This window comes from Akebia trifoliata, chromosome 14 (genome assembly GCF_017979445.1).
Source record: "Akebia trifoliata isolate Shusen 1 chromosome 14, ASM1797944v1, whole genome shotgun sequence".
Classification (NCBI taxonomy): Eukaryota; Viridiplantae; Streptophyta; class Magnoliopsida; order Ranunculales; family Lardizabalaceae; genus Akebia; species Akebia trifoliata.
The window spans coordinates 8,005,088-8,020,270 of record NC_141388.1 but is presented as its reverse complement, the minus strand read 5'-3'; the positions used below and the strand labels follow the sequence as shown (position 1 = coordinate 8,020,270).

General features: G+C 35.2%; 1 protein-coding gene across 1 annotated transcript; it reads right to left on the bottom strand.

Annotated features, from left to right (window-relative positions):
* Positions 1 to 3,467: 3,467 nt before the first annotated feature.
* LOC147385981 (scarecrow-like protein 9) lies at positions 3,468 to 6,919 on the bottom strand. Its single transcript, XM_086422358.1, has 2 exons — positions 3,906 to 6,919; positions 3,468 to 3,808 (listed from the first exon to the last, which is right to left on the bottom strand). The coding sequence occupies exon 1, from the start codon at positions 6,309 to 6,311 to the stop codon at positions 4,029 to 4,031; it is 2,283 nt and encodes a 760-aa protein (XP_086278484.1). The 5' UTR covers positions 6,312 to 6,919; the 3' UTR covers positions 3,468 to 3,808; positions 3,906 to 4,028.
* Between the last annotated feature and the right edge of the window lie 8,264 nt (positions 6,920 to 15,183).

The window sequence follows — 15,183 nt, the reverse complement described above, 5'->3', positions numbered from 1 at the left end:
CATTCCTTACACACCCGTTCATCGATTCAGGCAGAATTAAGACATTATGTCCATTGGGACTTTACCATAAGTTTCCCTCACATAGTGGGTACGACTAGGGTATACATTGGTAGGACATGCATATCTCAGCACCTCAAACTTTCCAAATTGATTTATTTCTCTCTAATTCTAGCCTGAGAGCATGCTGAATAGTACTGGTCCTTTGTGGCAGACTTAACAAAATAATTTGTATGACAGAGATTAATTTAATGTAGAGTAGTTTTTATTTGTAAGCAATGAAGTCTGTTCGGTGTAGCCGAAGTTTTTTATTCAGTGAGCTTCATTCCTGTGTGAACAAATGAAATGGGCAGTAGAAATTAATGGGCCCATTTGGAAATTTATGCTATAGAGATCAGAGGTTCTTTTTTTAATATAATATATATTGAAATATATCCTCTAATAGATTTTTATTTTATTTTTTTTTAATTTTTTATATCGGTATTATTACATCTTTTTTCTATTATAATGAGAGAAGGCCGAGTGGAAGTCATTCGACACCAAAATTTGAGTGGCCATAAATGCCCTTACTTTTACATTTAAATTTAATATAACTAGGGTCATTTTAATAAAAAAGCAAGCAATTGCAATCGCATGTCCCAATGGTCACGTTGATTAGATTTCAAAACAGTCAGAGCTGGAGTGACCTCAATTCACACTTTGCTGATGTGAAGGTGCGCATGTTTTTCATCCGTGTCTCGATTCCACACCTAGACGTCAGCAAAGTGTGAATTGAGGTCAATGTTGATGTCCCTCCAACATTATTCTTTTCCAAATTACATAAGAGTCATTCTAAACCGAGTTTAGCATTTTCCATTACAAAATTATCATTTGACATTATATCTTTTTTAAATTAATATTTTAAATTACAAGTAGGCCCTTATTATGGGTAAAATGAAACACGTCAGGTGAAATTTTTTGCAAAAGAATATTATTGGTCAGTGAATTCATTTAGCTCTGTTGGCTAGTGGAAATAATTTGAAATAACAATGAAATAAGTGGATCAAAATGTCGAAATGTTTATGATGGGTAATTATTAGATACTTTTTATTTTTATTTTTATTTTTATCGGTGACTGTTTCTTTTGTTTATTTAATTTTTCAAACAAAATAAAAAATAAAAAAAATTCACCTCAATGAATTATATTAGTGGGATCCAAATTTCTTTTGGATATTGAATCAAATGGGTTAATCACCAATGTTTCAAAAAAGCTGGATCAAATGGGAGATTCAACCAGATTTTGTAATTGGTTGGATGTCAAATAGAACAAAGCTAATTGAAAAAAACTTCTGGTTTGCTTGAAACAATGGTTCAAGCTGTGTGAACCATTATGAATTCGTTTACATATAAAATTTTATTTTTTGGGTCAAGATGAGATGTTATTGGGAAAGACTATGAGTTCATTATAGGAATTTATTTTGATAATCAAACCTTAATACAAAATTCATGGGCCTAATAGGCCCAAAAGAGAATATTTAACTCTTGTTAATTTAATTTAATTTTTGTTTTAATTGTATGCTCAACTTTTGTATATTGTAAAAGTTATTAGTAAAGATTTTGATGCTATTTACTTAAATTCTTTAATTTTGTAATCTCATTTATCGATAATTTTCTTTATATTTTTTATTTTATTTAAAACAATCATAATAAAAATTGGGCAGAATTGTTTGTGGTGCCCCACTCGGCTAAGGACTATATAATCAGTATAAAGTCGACCCATTGGATGAGACTATGTGCCACGTGTATATTCAGTTGTAAGAGAAAGTGGGGGAGGGAATTATAATGCCACGTGTCGAAGACTGCAGAGAAAACCTTTTTTTTTTTTTTTTTTGGGGTCACGATAGCAGACGTGAGAAAGCAGGAGACCGATTTTCCTTTCACACTTCATTATCTGATGAAGATAATATGGATTCTCCACACCGAAAAGTTGGAAATGTCGGCAAATGTAAAGTAGATGATACGAGTGCAGCAGCCTTTTGGATACACACCTCCCACACTGAACTGAACAGAACCCACCCACCCGTGAAAGTGAAAGTGAACGTGAACGTCCTATATATATGATGATGATGCTACACCACCTAAACACTACAAACGTATTTATGAAGTTTATTTTATTATTTTAAAATCAGTATCACCTCCAAAGTGCTTAGAGTATCTTGTCTTTTTTATATCTGTTAAGAGGGGATTATATCTCCATCACATGCTTCCCCCCCACCCCACTGGTAGTATAAATAAAACTTTTTTATATGTTAGATTATTAGTTTTTTTTTTTTTTTTTTTGTATATAATAATGGTGGTTTTGAGCACTTTAGAGTGCTTCTCTGATACAACACGGGTACAAGTCATTTGGGATGTGGTGGTGGGCATATGAGAATGGCAATTGTTTTATTCAACCAACCGTATCGAATGGCCGCCTGCCCACCACGTATATGGCATCTTCAGGAGGACCACTACCACCACCACTACTACACCAGACAACCAACTCTCACTGTGGCCCATTCATAAAGGTTGCTTCGTAAAGCATATTATATATATTAATATACACTGGCGAGCTACTATTATTATTATTATTATTATCTGCGCGCAATAACTTTACTTGGTGTCATATTGATAGTGTATATATTTTATTTTTATCGGTACTGTTGTCGGATTGGCATTATTTCTGTGGTCTTGTGTATGTCCTACATAACTAATATCTACCAGTGCAGTGTTGGACATAGTGCTGTCTGTGCACCTTAAATTATAATCGTGCCAACTGATTCAGTAATATGCACATCTCTTTCTGAGTTCAAACCAGACCAACTTGGTAATTTAAAAAATAAAATAAAAAATAAAAAATCAGGAGAGAAAGTAATTTAGAATTTAGATCTCGTGCCGGGGTTGAGACCTTTTTTCAGTTTCAGTCTCTCCTTGATCTCGTCTAAATTGGTGTTATTCATTAATATAATAAGTTACACTACAATAATTAAGTCAATTTAGATTTTGACAAAGTTCTTAGGCTGCCCATTTACATGATATTTTTATTAGTGCCAATCTTGAAAACATCAACAAATGTCTACTTCAAAACTTCGCGTAAAACACGTCCTACATTTGTCAACATGGACAATATGGTTCATCTACTCGTCGTGCTACACGCTTGATTGGGGGTATGTGACCCCACCCTTCTAAAGCATGGGTTATGACTTCTTTTAAAAATCCTGACCATTCGCTCCCAATAATTCATTGTGAAGTTTTGAAGCGTAGGCAAACATTTGTGGAACAGAAATCCCAGACCAATTTGTCAAATCAAGCACAAATTTACGTTTGTCCTGTCTTGCACCAATGCAGTGTGAAACCTAAATGCTCAAAGACAGAATATCAATTCACTCAAAAAATGCAAAAGACAAAAAAGCAAGCAAGCAAAGATGCCCCCAAATTCGTTACTGCTCCTATTAAACAACCAACGCCACTCCCTCCATAAATTATTTTGAATATTTGTTCTACAACAATCATTCTTCGGTATAACAGTCTAACACCCAACCTCGCCAGGACAGACCATAACAAATTCCTGCTAATAAACACGAAGATACATGTTACATCTCTAAGGCCTATTCTTTTATTTCAATCATAAATAAAAGATTATACATATCCTTTATTCCGCAATACATCAGAACAGCTAAATCGATGTCGGCAATGTGTAGAAATCTTCCTTCTTTAAGACAGATGGATGTTCTTCATATCATTATATTGTTACCAGGTATCCTATCAAAATCAACAATTCCCATTTCCCCACCTACATTCACAAACAAAGAAAGATCCACCAACTTAATAACAAACGAAACAAGTAAAGATCATAGCAAAGATTTTCTCACACACACAGAAAGCAGTACCTTTCGTCAGGGTTCCAAGGAGTACCCTATAGACTATTGTTGACTATAGGACCAAAGGCAGGAAGACATCTACAAAACAGTCTACGACCCTACCCCTTCTCCAAGTTCAAAAGGAAATGCCCTTCAAGAGTCATACATTGGCCTCCACGTGGAAATTGCATAGATGATCCGTCCCTTCCATCCCTGTAGCATCCAATTGCTGTCTTCATCGATAACAAAATCCTTGTGGTAGCTTGATTTCACCCGATGCCTTGCTTTCTTCACTATCTCCTGATTCAATGGGAGCTGCGTGAACCCCGCCCTCAGAGTTCGCATCTGCCACTGCTTGTAAGTCTCTGGCCTCTCAACCCTCTCTGAGCCCTCGCATGCTATGACATTCAGAGCCTCTCGCCCAAAGAGATCTCTCTCGAGAAGTATCCTCTCAGGATCTTCGCGGGGAACATTCGTCTCAAGCATATCAAATAGTGCAGAATAGTGGAAGAGAGCCTCCCGGAACCTCGTAACAAAGAAGGGGGCACTGTAAGCCCCATTCATGATTCCATGGATGAAAACATCTGGATTCATCTTCCTTACCAGGTTCAGAACAGCATTCCTTGGGCTGTCCAATACCACAGTCTCATCAAGCAAGTTTTTAAACCGAAACAAACAATTTACAACAAGCACCTCATTAGGGTCAATCTTGAGATCCTCAATTTGAATGGTTTCCCATTTGTGAGCAATAGCATGATACTCAAATGGGACATTGAAACTCTCAGCATAATCTGCTAGGCGACGGCCTGTCTCCTCAACTCTCTCTGCTGGCCGAAAACCAGGTTGGGGAAGATCTATCCCAGTAATTCGAAGCTTAGGTGGTCCACCAGGTCTTTTTGAGAGTCGTTGGAAAAGACAAGGCCATTGGAAACCATAGAGGATACCAAAATCTATAATGTGAAGTCTCGTTGAATTTTCAGCCAGATTCATTATCGTTTGGTTCGAGAAGAAATTTGAGATCTTTTTAAATGGGCATGCAGCGAGAAAGAGCTGGTAAGCTTTCAAGATATCAGCGGCAGATGTCCTCTTGGTAACAAGGGCTGTGTAAATTTGGCTCCCGGTGCCAGCCAAGCGTGCCTCGAGGCCATCCGCAAAACAATGAGCCAACCTCTGAGTCCCATCCCCGAAAGGAGAAGAGTGCTGCCTGATCTGCTTCAATAGTTCATTCGCACTCCTACGATCATCAGCTGCAACAGCTTGGGCACAGTGAATTAGAGAAGTTCTCAAATCCACAACTTCTCTTTTACCACCTTGTTTCTTACCTCGGGACTTTCCACCGTTGGATGCTTTCGACTGCCCGATCTGCTGCACATTCTTACTTGTTTCAGTCTGCAAGGCTTCCCGGAGAGTACACACAGCATTACCACCTTTACCTTCCTTACATAGCAACACCTCATCAAACATCTGCGACCGCACAGTCTCTTCAGAGAAAACCGCAGAATGCTTGCTACTCCTCCCTTCTTCTAAATCAATATCTTCCCGATGCACATTCTTCTTTCCCCTCGAACCATTAGGTGAGTGCTCTCTCTCATCTTTCTTCTCTTCCTTGACCACAAACTCATTGGTCTCTTTCTTCGGTTCTTGAGGTAAGAACCCATTACTCTCTAGATCAAGAATCAGGTTGTTACCATTTGGAAGGAATTTACTAGCCTCCTCAACTCCTCTGTTGAAGTGCCAAACAGATTGGCCCTCAGAATATAAATTAGGAATGTTAACCATACTAACAGGAGAGTCTCCCAAACCATCGGTAACATAATTGATGCTATTCGAAGAGCTAAAAGAAGATTGAGGAGTGGACTGGAAAGTGTAATCGACAGGGAAAGGTTGCATCTGAGATGAGTTATACACGCCGAGATCGAAAACCCAGTTGGGCTCCGGCAAGTTGTTATTACTACTGGTACTGCTACTACTGTTATAGTTACTATAGGTTCCCGTAGAATTGTCAACTGGGCTCTCGGCATTTTGATCTGAATAAATAGGGTGACGGTCAGGCGAAGGTGGGTATTTCTCTCCAAGGATCTCATAAAAAGGTTTGGCTGCGGCTTGAAGAGCCGAAGACTCCTGAAACATACAACTCTTCTCCCCCATATCTTCTTCCATAAGCATCTGGCTTATGTACTTCAAAACTACATCAGAGAAATCACAGTCTTCGGGAGAATCTTCCTCAGGGCTCACACTTGAAGATGGAACATTACTAGTAGGGTTTCGATCAGGTGGAACACGAGGAAGATCCATGAAACTGTGATTTATCATAGAGGTTTCTTCGAGTTTGAATATGTTCATAAGGTTCTGATCGGAAACAGACCCAGACCCGTCATTGAATTTTAATCCATTAATGGAGTTGGAGAATCCTCTGAAACGCGGATCCATAACCATCTATTTTTTTTTTCTCAATCTCTATAAACCCTAACCGATCTGAACACGAAAAATAACTGGATTCCTCTTTTACAAGCAAGAATAAGAGATTATATGAACGAAGAACTTCAAAAAATCTCTCCTTTAGATGTATCAAAGAACCAAATTCCTAAACCCTAAGACCGTCGAAATACATGAAAAGAAGAAAATCCGAAAAATCGAATCAATCAAATATCACTAAATCTTCATAAATTCAAACTAGATCAGATGAAGATATCATATATCATCGATTGGAACGAATTAACAGATAAACGAATTAAAATCCACACATATTCCACAGTATTTTCTATAATTAAAAAAAAAAAATAGGAATCCAATCAAATAGACATGAGTTCTAAAAAAATGAAGAGATTTTAAACGTCTAGAACCCTAGAATTGGATCGAATTCGGTAGAAAACCCCATACAAGCTTCGAATTCAGGGAAGATCTAAGAACAAATGAGGGGTAGAAGACGTACCTTAAGAGAAACCCTAAAGAAAATGCAGAGAGAGAGGGATAGAGAACTGAAGTTGGTTTGTGGTGCTTCGCTCCTCTTTTAAAGTAAGTGAAAAAAGCCTCTTTTACCGCAAGAACCTTCCTCGAATGAGCGTATCAGGCCATCGCAAACGCGCAATTTTCAGTCTAGATGTCAACCGGCTATAGCCTGTCTCTTAAATAAATCGCTGCTACTCGATCCTCATAAAAGCATAAAGTTAAATTGTGGTCCACGATTTTCTATATAGCTTGCTATCTTCTCCTCGCCGATGTTTTACTATGTTAGGAAATGTGAGAAGATTCTGTCGTGCGTGCCTACGACTGAATTAGTCCACCTGGCTTACTGTACCAAAATCGATACACGTGTGAGTGGGTGCGACCTTACTAAAAGAGTATAGATTTTTTGAGACCCACGTTTTGGAGACCGCAGATACCCTTTACACGTGGACATCTAAAACTATGATCCGATGGTCTCAAAATTCAAAGACCTTTAGGCAATTTTTTTTTTAACTTAATCCCAGTGGGTAACTCAAAAAATCAACCGACATGGAACCTACAAGAACAGTAGATTTTCCCCTTAAATATACACAATTGCACATTCCCATAAAACAAGTGCAGTTGTGCATCCTGAAAGAAAAAAAAAAATACGATTCTTACACTTATCAGGTCAGTGAATTGAGTCGACACTCATTTTTTTAGAGTATCGGTTTTGTAACTCAACTTGACAAAGTAACTCACTAACGTGGCAAGTGCAAGAACTATAGATTTTTTTTCTCGGGATACACGATTGCACATGTTTTATGTGGATGTATAGTTGTGTATCCTAAGAAAAAAAAAATCTACGATTCTTACAGGTACACGCCAGTTGAGTTTCTTAATATTTGATATTAGATGACTATTTATTTTCAAAGCTTTGGATGAAGCTGAAAAAGTTTTCATTTTTTAAGATAAGTTCTACTATTCTACGCCCCCAAAATCTAGGAAGGTGTGACATTATATAGTTATATTTTGATCTACATCCTTATGGCATCCAATCATGTTTTTTTATTTTATTTATGACACATGGAAATATTGTGGGATCTTCAAAATGCACCATAATTGCACTCTAGTAAGAGGTTGGATCCTATGGTTTCAAAATTCAATATTTCGTTTAGTTTCACCTTGCCATTCTTAAGAAAAGCCATTTGACTCAGTTTATATCAATATATAAAATAAAGTCAAACCCATCATTTTAGAACTCGAGATTTTTTTTTAATCTAGGTTGACTCTGCCAAGTTTTATTGATCTGTAAGTATCAACCCCAAGTCATCCCAATTTTTCCATGTAGCCTAAAATCCTGTAATACCTCATATTCGAGGAAACTCTGTTCGACTTAGTACCTAAGTCGAGCTAAGTGGCCACTCTACCTACATTAAAGAGAGTCAAGGAGGGTAGAGTCTCAAGATGAGCTCTTCCCTTTCTTTATGTAGGGAAATGGAAACTATCCCAAGAATCTAGAAGCGTTTGACCACATCAAGTACTCCATTTTCTTAAATGGTAACTTTCAAATTAGGGACTCTTTCTATTAATTGACTCCTTGATTGGGGAAAAATTATACCCACATCCTTGAGATTTTTGGGAGGGTAGTTCTCAATCATTTGCAATAAGTAAGGAGGTTAATAGCAAGAGGGAAAAGTTAAGGAAAGAGAATTGCCCATAAAAAGAGGATATGTTATTGAAGAAATGACTTTTTGAGGGCATTGGGAGAATTGGGAAGTCATTTTCTATTGCATTTTCCCTTAATCTATCTAACTTGGGCAACAAAAGAAGGGCTCGCCACTGAAGCTATAGTTTGAGTTATAAAGGGTGAACTCGAATTTTACCCTACGTGTATCTATATTGACTTTGACATAAGTGTTTTATTTTTAGTCCTAACTAAACTCAATTTTGGGTTCTAATTCAGGTCTTGAGAGATATTTGATTAATGGCTCATAACTAGACTTTGTCTATTAAATATTAGCTTTTAGATAAAAACATCTAATTATCTCACCAAAGTTGTATACTAAAGATTGAGTTAATATTTTTTAGAATGCGTTCAATGTTGTAGACACCCCATTTTTACCTAGGCCGAGTTTGAGAGCATTAAAAACCTTTTGAAAATGGACTTGACCCACGTAATTTTTCAAAATAATTTAAAATCCAATTTTCGAGAAGTCAGATGATCCGAAGGACATTTTCAGAGAAAATTTTAAGTCTAGCTAAACCTTACCTTCGGCCAAGTCATATTTAATCATGGAATGACCTCATCCACACTAAAGGCAAAATTTGATACAGTTGAATCTTAAGTTTAGCCAAAGTTAAAGTTTTGCCTTACTGAACCTTAAGTTCTATCAGTATTAAATTTAGCTTGGCCGAACTTTGAGTTCAACCCAAACAATTAGAACAATTGTTAAGTCCATGTGCATTCGAGTTTTCTTAATAAAAATGACCCCTTAACCCTTCCTCTTAGTGGCTTATTTTTCTAGAAATCATTCCTTAATCTCTCTTCTACCATCCAACCTTTTACAAAGATTACATAACACTCATGGCATTCAATAAAATTTAACCAGTTTTTAAAGTCTATGACACTGTTGTCCATCCTAGAGAATTTTCTAGAATTTATACCCAATGACTAACCTATCCCTAGTTTGTTAGAGATTCTCTCAAAGGAAATGATCAAAGAAGCCAAAGATATATCATCTAATTACATATCATTTGGCTTGGTTCCCTCACATTTGACTTAAGCTCAAGGTCTTAAGATCATTTTAACCTCTATTATATCCATTGATTATCAAGATCGGTGAGACCCAACAGGAAGATAAAGACCATCAAGGCCAAAGTTAGAAGGAGTAATTGTGATTTTTCATGAAGATTTTTCCTAGAATATTTGGGTAACCAAGGTTTTAGGACAAGTTACCTCCAAGGGTCTCCAAAATCTTATAAATAAGAGACCATTTCAAAACAAAGAGGAGAAACTCATTTGGTGATTTAAAATTCTGCCTAAATCTCTCTAAACCTTCCTATTATCTTAAAACCTCTTTAAAAATCCCTAAAACTCAACCTAAGGGCAAGAAGAAGAAAAAGACTAAGGTGAGGTTAAACTTTCCATTTTTTTCCCTCTAATCTCCTTCTGTAACACCCTGAATTTTTAATTCGTATCTCGAGAAAAAAATAAATAATGAAATTGTAAGAAAATCTTGAAAGTGGGACTTAGGGTAAAACTGTAGGACATTGTTCTGATCATTTTTAATTGAATCTAACCTCACCATTAGATTCAAAATGATCGAAAAACATAGTTTAGCCTGTAAGCACGCTCAAATGCGAGTCCAAATATAAAAGTTGCAAAATCATCGATTACCGGATCGGACCAAACTAAAATAGTGACTTTTTGTTAGAGAAAGAATTAATAAGATTCGATTATACCATTGCGTTCATAATAAAAAATTATTGAATATGGATTATTTATTTGTCGTTTTTGGAGATCAGGAAGTCGAATTATCGTCAAAAACGAAAACGACATCAAGTTTAGGGGTCACCTCCGGCCAAAAATGTAAATTTTTTATGGAGACATAATTTGTAGAAATTGACTGCACCATTAGATCCGAAACGAAAAATTAGGTGAAATAGAGTATTCATTTGTCAATTTTGGAGTTCGGATGATCAAGTTATCATCGATCAAAACAATTGACAAAATATCGAATTCGTCCCACATTTTATTTAATAATATTTTTAATTTTTTTTATGTCATCTTCCCCAACTCGTCAATACAGCTGCGCGACATAATAAACGAAAAAAAAAATTTGTTTTTTCTTCTGATCTTCCACCTCAGATCCCTCACAAACGGTCCATTTTCGACGATCACCGTAGAAGAGAAAAAGATCCGCAGCTGCGTTCTCTACAAAACCCACCCATCCTCTTTCCATTTCACTTTCTTTTTCATTCAATATCGTCAAAAATCAGCCGTATTTGGATACGGAAATTTTGAAATTTTGACCTCGGATTTCGTTCGTTTCAGGGTCAAATCGTCTTCCGACGCAGAAGGGAGAAACGTCTGCAGCCTCATTCTCTACATAACCCAACTAAATTCCTTTCGTTTTCTCGTCTTTTTCACCCCGTATAGTCAAAAATCAGCCGTATTTTTATACGGAGATTTCGTAACTTCGACCTCGATTTTCATCGATTTCGGGGTCAAACTGTCTTTCGTCGTAGAAGGGAGAAGAGATGAGCACATCGAGATCTTCGAAACCACCAGGTCGATTTCAAAAAGCAGCCGCTTCGAAGTTCTATTCGTCTCGATTTTCGTGTCGATCGCCTCGATTTCTGTGCACACTCTTTGATCATTTCGCCTAGAGATTGTAAGGAACTCTCAATTTCTATTAGTAATCGTAGATTGTGAAAATTGCATTTAGTATTTTATTAAAAATTTGTGGTGAGTTTCCAAAATATAGAATTCTTATGTTATTTAAAAATTCACGCCAGAAATTGCATGTTTGATATGTTTAATTGTATTTTTAACAAATTATACGTGGGTAGGATATTTTATCGGGTTATTTCTATCAGTTGGGTCCTGTGCACCGCTCGGACCCTGTTTTAATATAAGTTTTGTATTTTTTCAAGGTTTTTGATAGAAATAAACTTCATAGTTAGAAAAACGATTTACTATTCAATTAACTCATGTTGAGTTGATGAATATCAGAAAATGGATGTTTTATTGAAGGGATTGAAAATTGTAAAAAATTGAAAAAAGGGAAAAAGGGTATGAAACGGTAAAATGTCAGAGTCACACCTGAGGGGTAATGTCTGCATTTTACGTTGTTGTGCTGTGTGTAGGTTGGTGAACAGATATCCAGAGATAATATTATTGGTTGCATGTTTATTTCCTTTCTGTTAGCGCGAGGCGCTGTTTACGTTTCCGTTATGTTATTTATTTTAGGCCGGGTGGCCACACTTGCATGGTAGGAAACTAGATATCTATTCTCAACCTTGTATTCTTAATTTCTCTTTTATTTTTCAAATAAAAATTATATATATATATATATAATATATATATATATATATATATTATATATATATATATATATATATATATATATATGTAACTATTTTGTGAGCTGTTAAAGAGTTTGTGAATGCCTGAAGGGATAGTGCGTCATATCATCCGGAGTGGTGTGTACTATCCTGGGATGTACAATAGGGACCACCAAGCTCATACGTGGTATGGGACGCGTATGAGAATGGAGTCACAACTGGAATCCGGGATATTCCTATTTATCTTTACCAGTGAACTTGTAATGTAAAAGTGGTCGTATACGAATGGTTTGTATATTTGGGAATCACATGTACGCCTGATAGGCATAGACAAAGATGATTGGTCAGTGCTCACTAACAATCTATAGTAGTCGAACGTTCTGACACATCGAAAAGAGATCCATTGCTTACGGTCACGTCAAACGGCCAGCCTGAGCCGGATAAATGGTCAACCAAGCGTGGTAAACAGCGACCAGCCACAAAATCAGGAACTAAAAGCCAGAAAAGAATTGTAATATCATGTCCCGACTATGAGCGATCCAATCGTGAATCCCAACTCTCTAATTCCAATACTCCACCATTGTATATTATGTATCTGTTGCTTATTTTGATATATAAAATGAAATGCATGTTTATTGTTTCCATTTGATCAATTAGATTTGTATAAAAAGAGAATGTTATAGTGAGTACTGCTGATCGATGTAATGTGAGTTTTAAAATGTTTAGTTGCTCATCCCTGACTATATGTACCAGTTAATCGTAGTTTTCTTCTGTAAAACTTTGTTTATTTTAAAATGATTCAGTATGTTTATTCGTTCATGTTAGGAGAGGTTATTGACAGAAATTGTTGCTTCCTTACTGGGTAACCATTGTTACTCACCCTTTCATTCTCCATTTTTTAGTTTTAGATCCGAAGCTTAGCGAGGCAGGAGTAGAACATGAGTGAGAATCATCTGGTGGGTCAGATAGATAGCCAGAGTCTGTCACTTGGTGAGTATTGGGGTTATACCCCTAGTGGTATCGATTCGTCAAAGAGTTATATAGATTTTTGTTTTGAGTGTTAGGAATTTTGTTAGAGTGAGGAACCTCTATAAAATCCTGTATATAAATTTTCTTCTTCCGCACTCTGATAATTCGTACGTTATTAGACTTATATAGGTTTTCGCTAGTATTATATTTTGTATATATATGCAGGATTGTATGTCGTTTATCAGGTGCAGGTTGAACGCCTTGGAATGCTAACATAAACAGAGGAGACTATGCCGAAATTTCGAGGTGCCACCTAGTACCTCGAGATCTGACATAGGGATTTATGTTAGCGTTCGGCGAGGCGCCACACCTTCCTTATTACCCTCCTTTTTATTTTAAGCATTTTTCACATTTGTAAGTTTAATTTCATGTCTTCTAATTTAGTTTCCTAGACTTTTAGTCTACAGGCTTAGGGAGAGAAAGTAACTCCTCTTTAAGGTAATTTCTCCCAATAAGTCCTCAATAAGCTCTTTGAGAGTATTATATTAGGTTACTTTACTTTTATTTACTCTAATGCAATTTAATTTTTATAGCATAAATGCTTTCAATTTCTTGTAATTTCAATTTTAGAATAATTATTTTTTATCTTACTTTCTTTTATGGCAATAGAGCTAAAGAGTAAACCCTCCTTCGAGATAATCTTCTCTTGATAAGTCCATCACATGCATACATTTTGCACATATTCACTTCTAAAATGACTACAAGCAAGAGTGTATGTCTTATGCGCATATATTTAACATTTAGAATCAACAAAAATAGTCCAAAAAATAGACAAAAATTTCATGCATGTAGTCTTGATTCCTACATAGTATGATTAAAATCATGAATCTCACCAAAGAGTCAAACCAATAAACAAAATTTCTTAAGGGAGCACATAATCTAATTTTAAAACTTTGGGACCCCAAATGGTGAAATACATGTGAATTTCCATCAATGTCCTCAGCTCACAAAAAAAAATTCAATAAGCACCTACTTCTAGTAGTGGCTTGCTCATTATCTTAATTTGTTCATTCTTCAAAATAAAATTATAGCTAATTTTTCCTTAACTTTCTTTATAATTCTCTTTATTTTCAAAATTCAAAAAATGAGTTTCTTAGTTCACCTTTGATCAATTTATTGGCAACCATCTTAGGATGAGAGGAATAAGGTGTCCTTGCCCCTCAATCGAATCTCATCACTTTAAATTTTCTAGGTAGAACTTTTCCTTTTATCTTTGGATATGTAAGTCACCACAAGCAAAGAAAAACATAATTTCAAAACTCTTTTATGGTGTCCATTCACACTTTAATTGAATAGTGGCAACTCCTAAACCTATATAGATGAGCTCAAACCCTCAAAGGTTTTGAAGCTTATGTATCTACAAATGCCAATTTGTTTTTCTTAACATTTTTTATCGTCAATCTTTGCTTTCCCAATTTATTAACACGATGTTTTTTTTTATTACTACTAGTGAATATTGGTAAATCAAAATCCCAAGTTCAAAATGTGCAAAAAAGTAATAAAATCTTAGGAGTTTGAGGTCGATCCACATGGATTGACTAGTATAACAAAAAAACATGAAAACAAATATAAAAAAATCTAAATTTAAAATATCAAATTTAAAATAAAATTTAATCGAATAAAAAATTAAAATTTGATATGAGAAAAACTATTAAGGATTCGAAGATCCACAACAAAATTAAAATTGATAAATTTTTTTATTGATTTTTTATCACTCAATTAAAGCAAATTTAGAATTAAGATTCACACTAGTTAGATTTTCATAAATACATTAGATTTATCAATTATTATTTTTAAAAAATTTTCAGACCTTAATTTACTACATGGAATCTCAAATTATGTAATGCACATCGGATCAATATTATAGAAGTAAATTAAATGATTAAGAATCAAATTAAACAATAAATAAATAAATTCAAGAACGTTAATATACTAATTCATCAATAATAATAATAAAAATCAAATTAAAATTTCATGGCTTCTCTTCTCACATTAACAATGATTTTAGCCAATCATCGTAAAATATATCACTATGTTCATCGACTAAAACAAATAAAAATTAAACTTGAGAGAGTGTGAACACAATCCGTTTACTTCTTTACGTTAAATTTCTCTTCAATCCTTCACTTTCCCTTCTTAATAGTTGAATTTCTTAATAGAATAGAGATAATTTGAAGTGACTTGGAAGAAAAAATAGAGAGTAAGGAAAATTAGAAGATGGTTAAGTGGAAGGATTTGAAGATGTTAATCATGGTGGTTAATTAGGGTTAGTGATTGGAGAGAT

Excerpts from the sequence above, each read along its gene's own strand:
- LOC147385981 (XM_086422358.1), bottom strand. The coding sequence starts at position 6,311 with ATGGTTATGGATCCGCGTTTCAGAGGATTCTCCAACTCCATTAATGGA.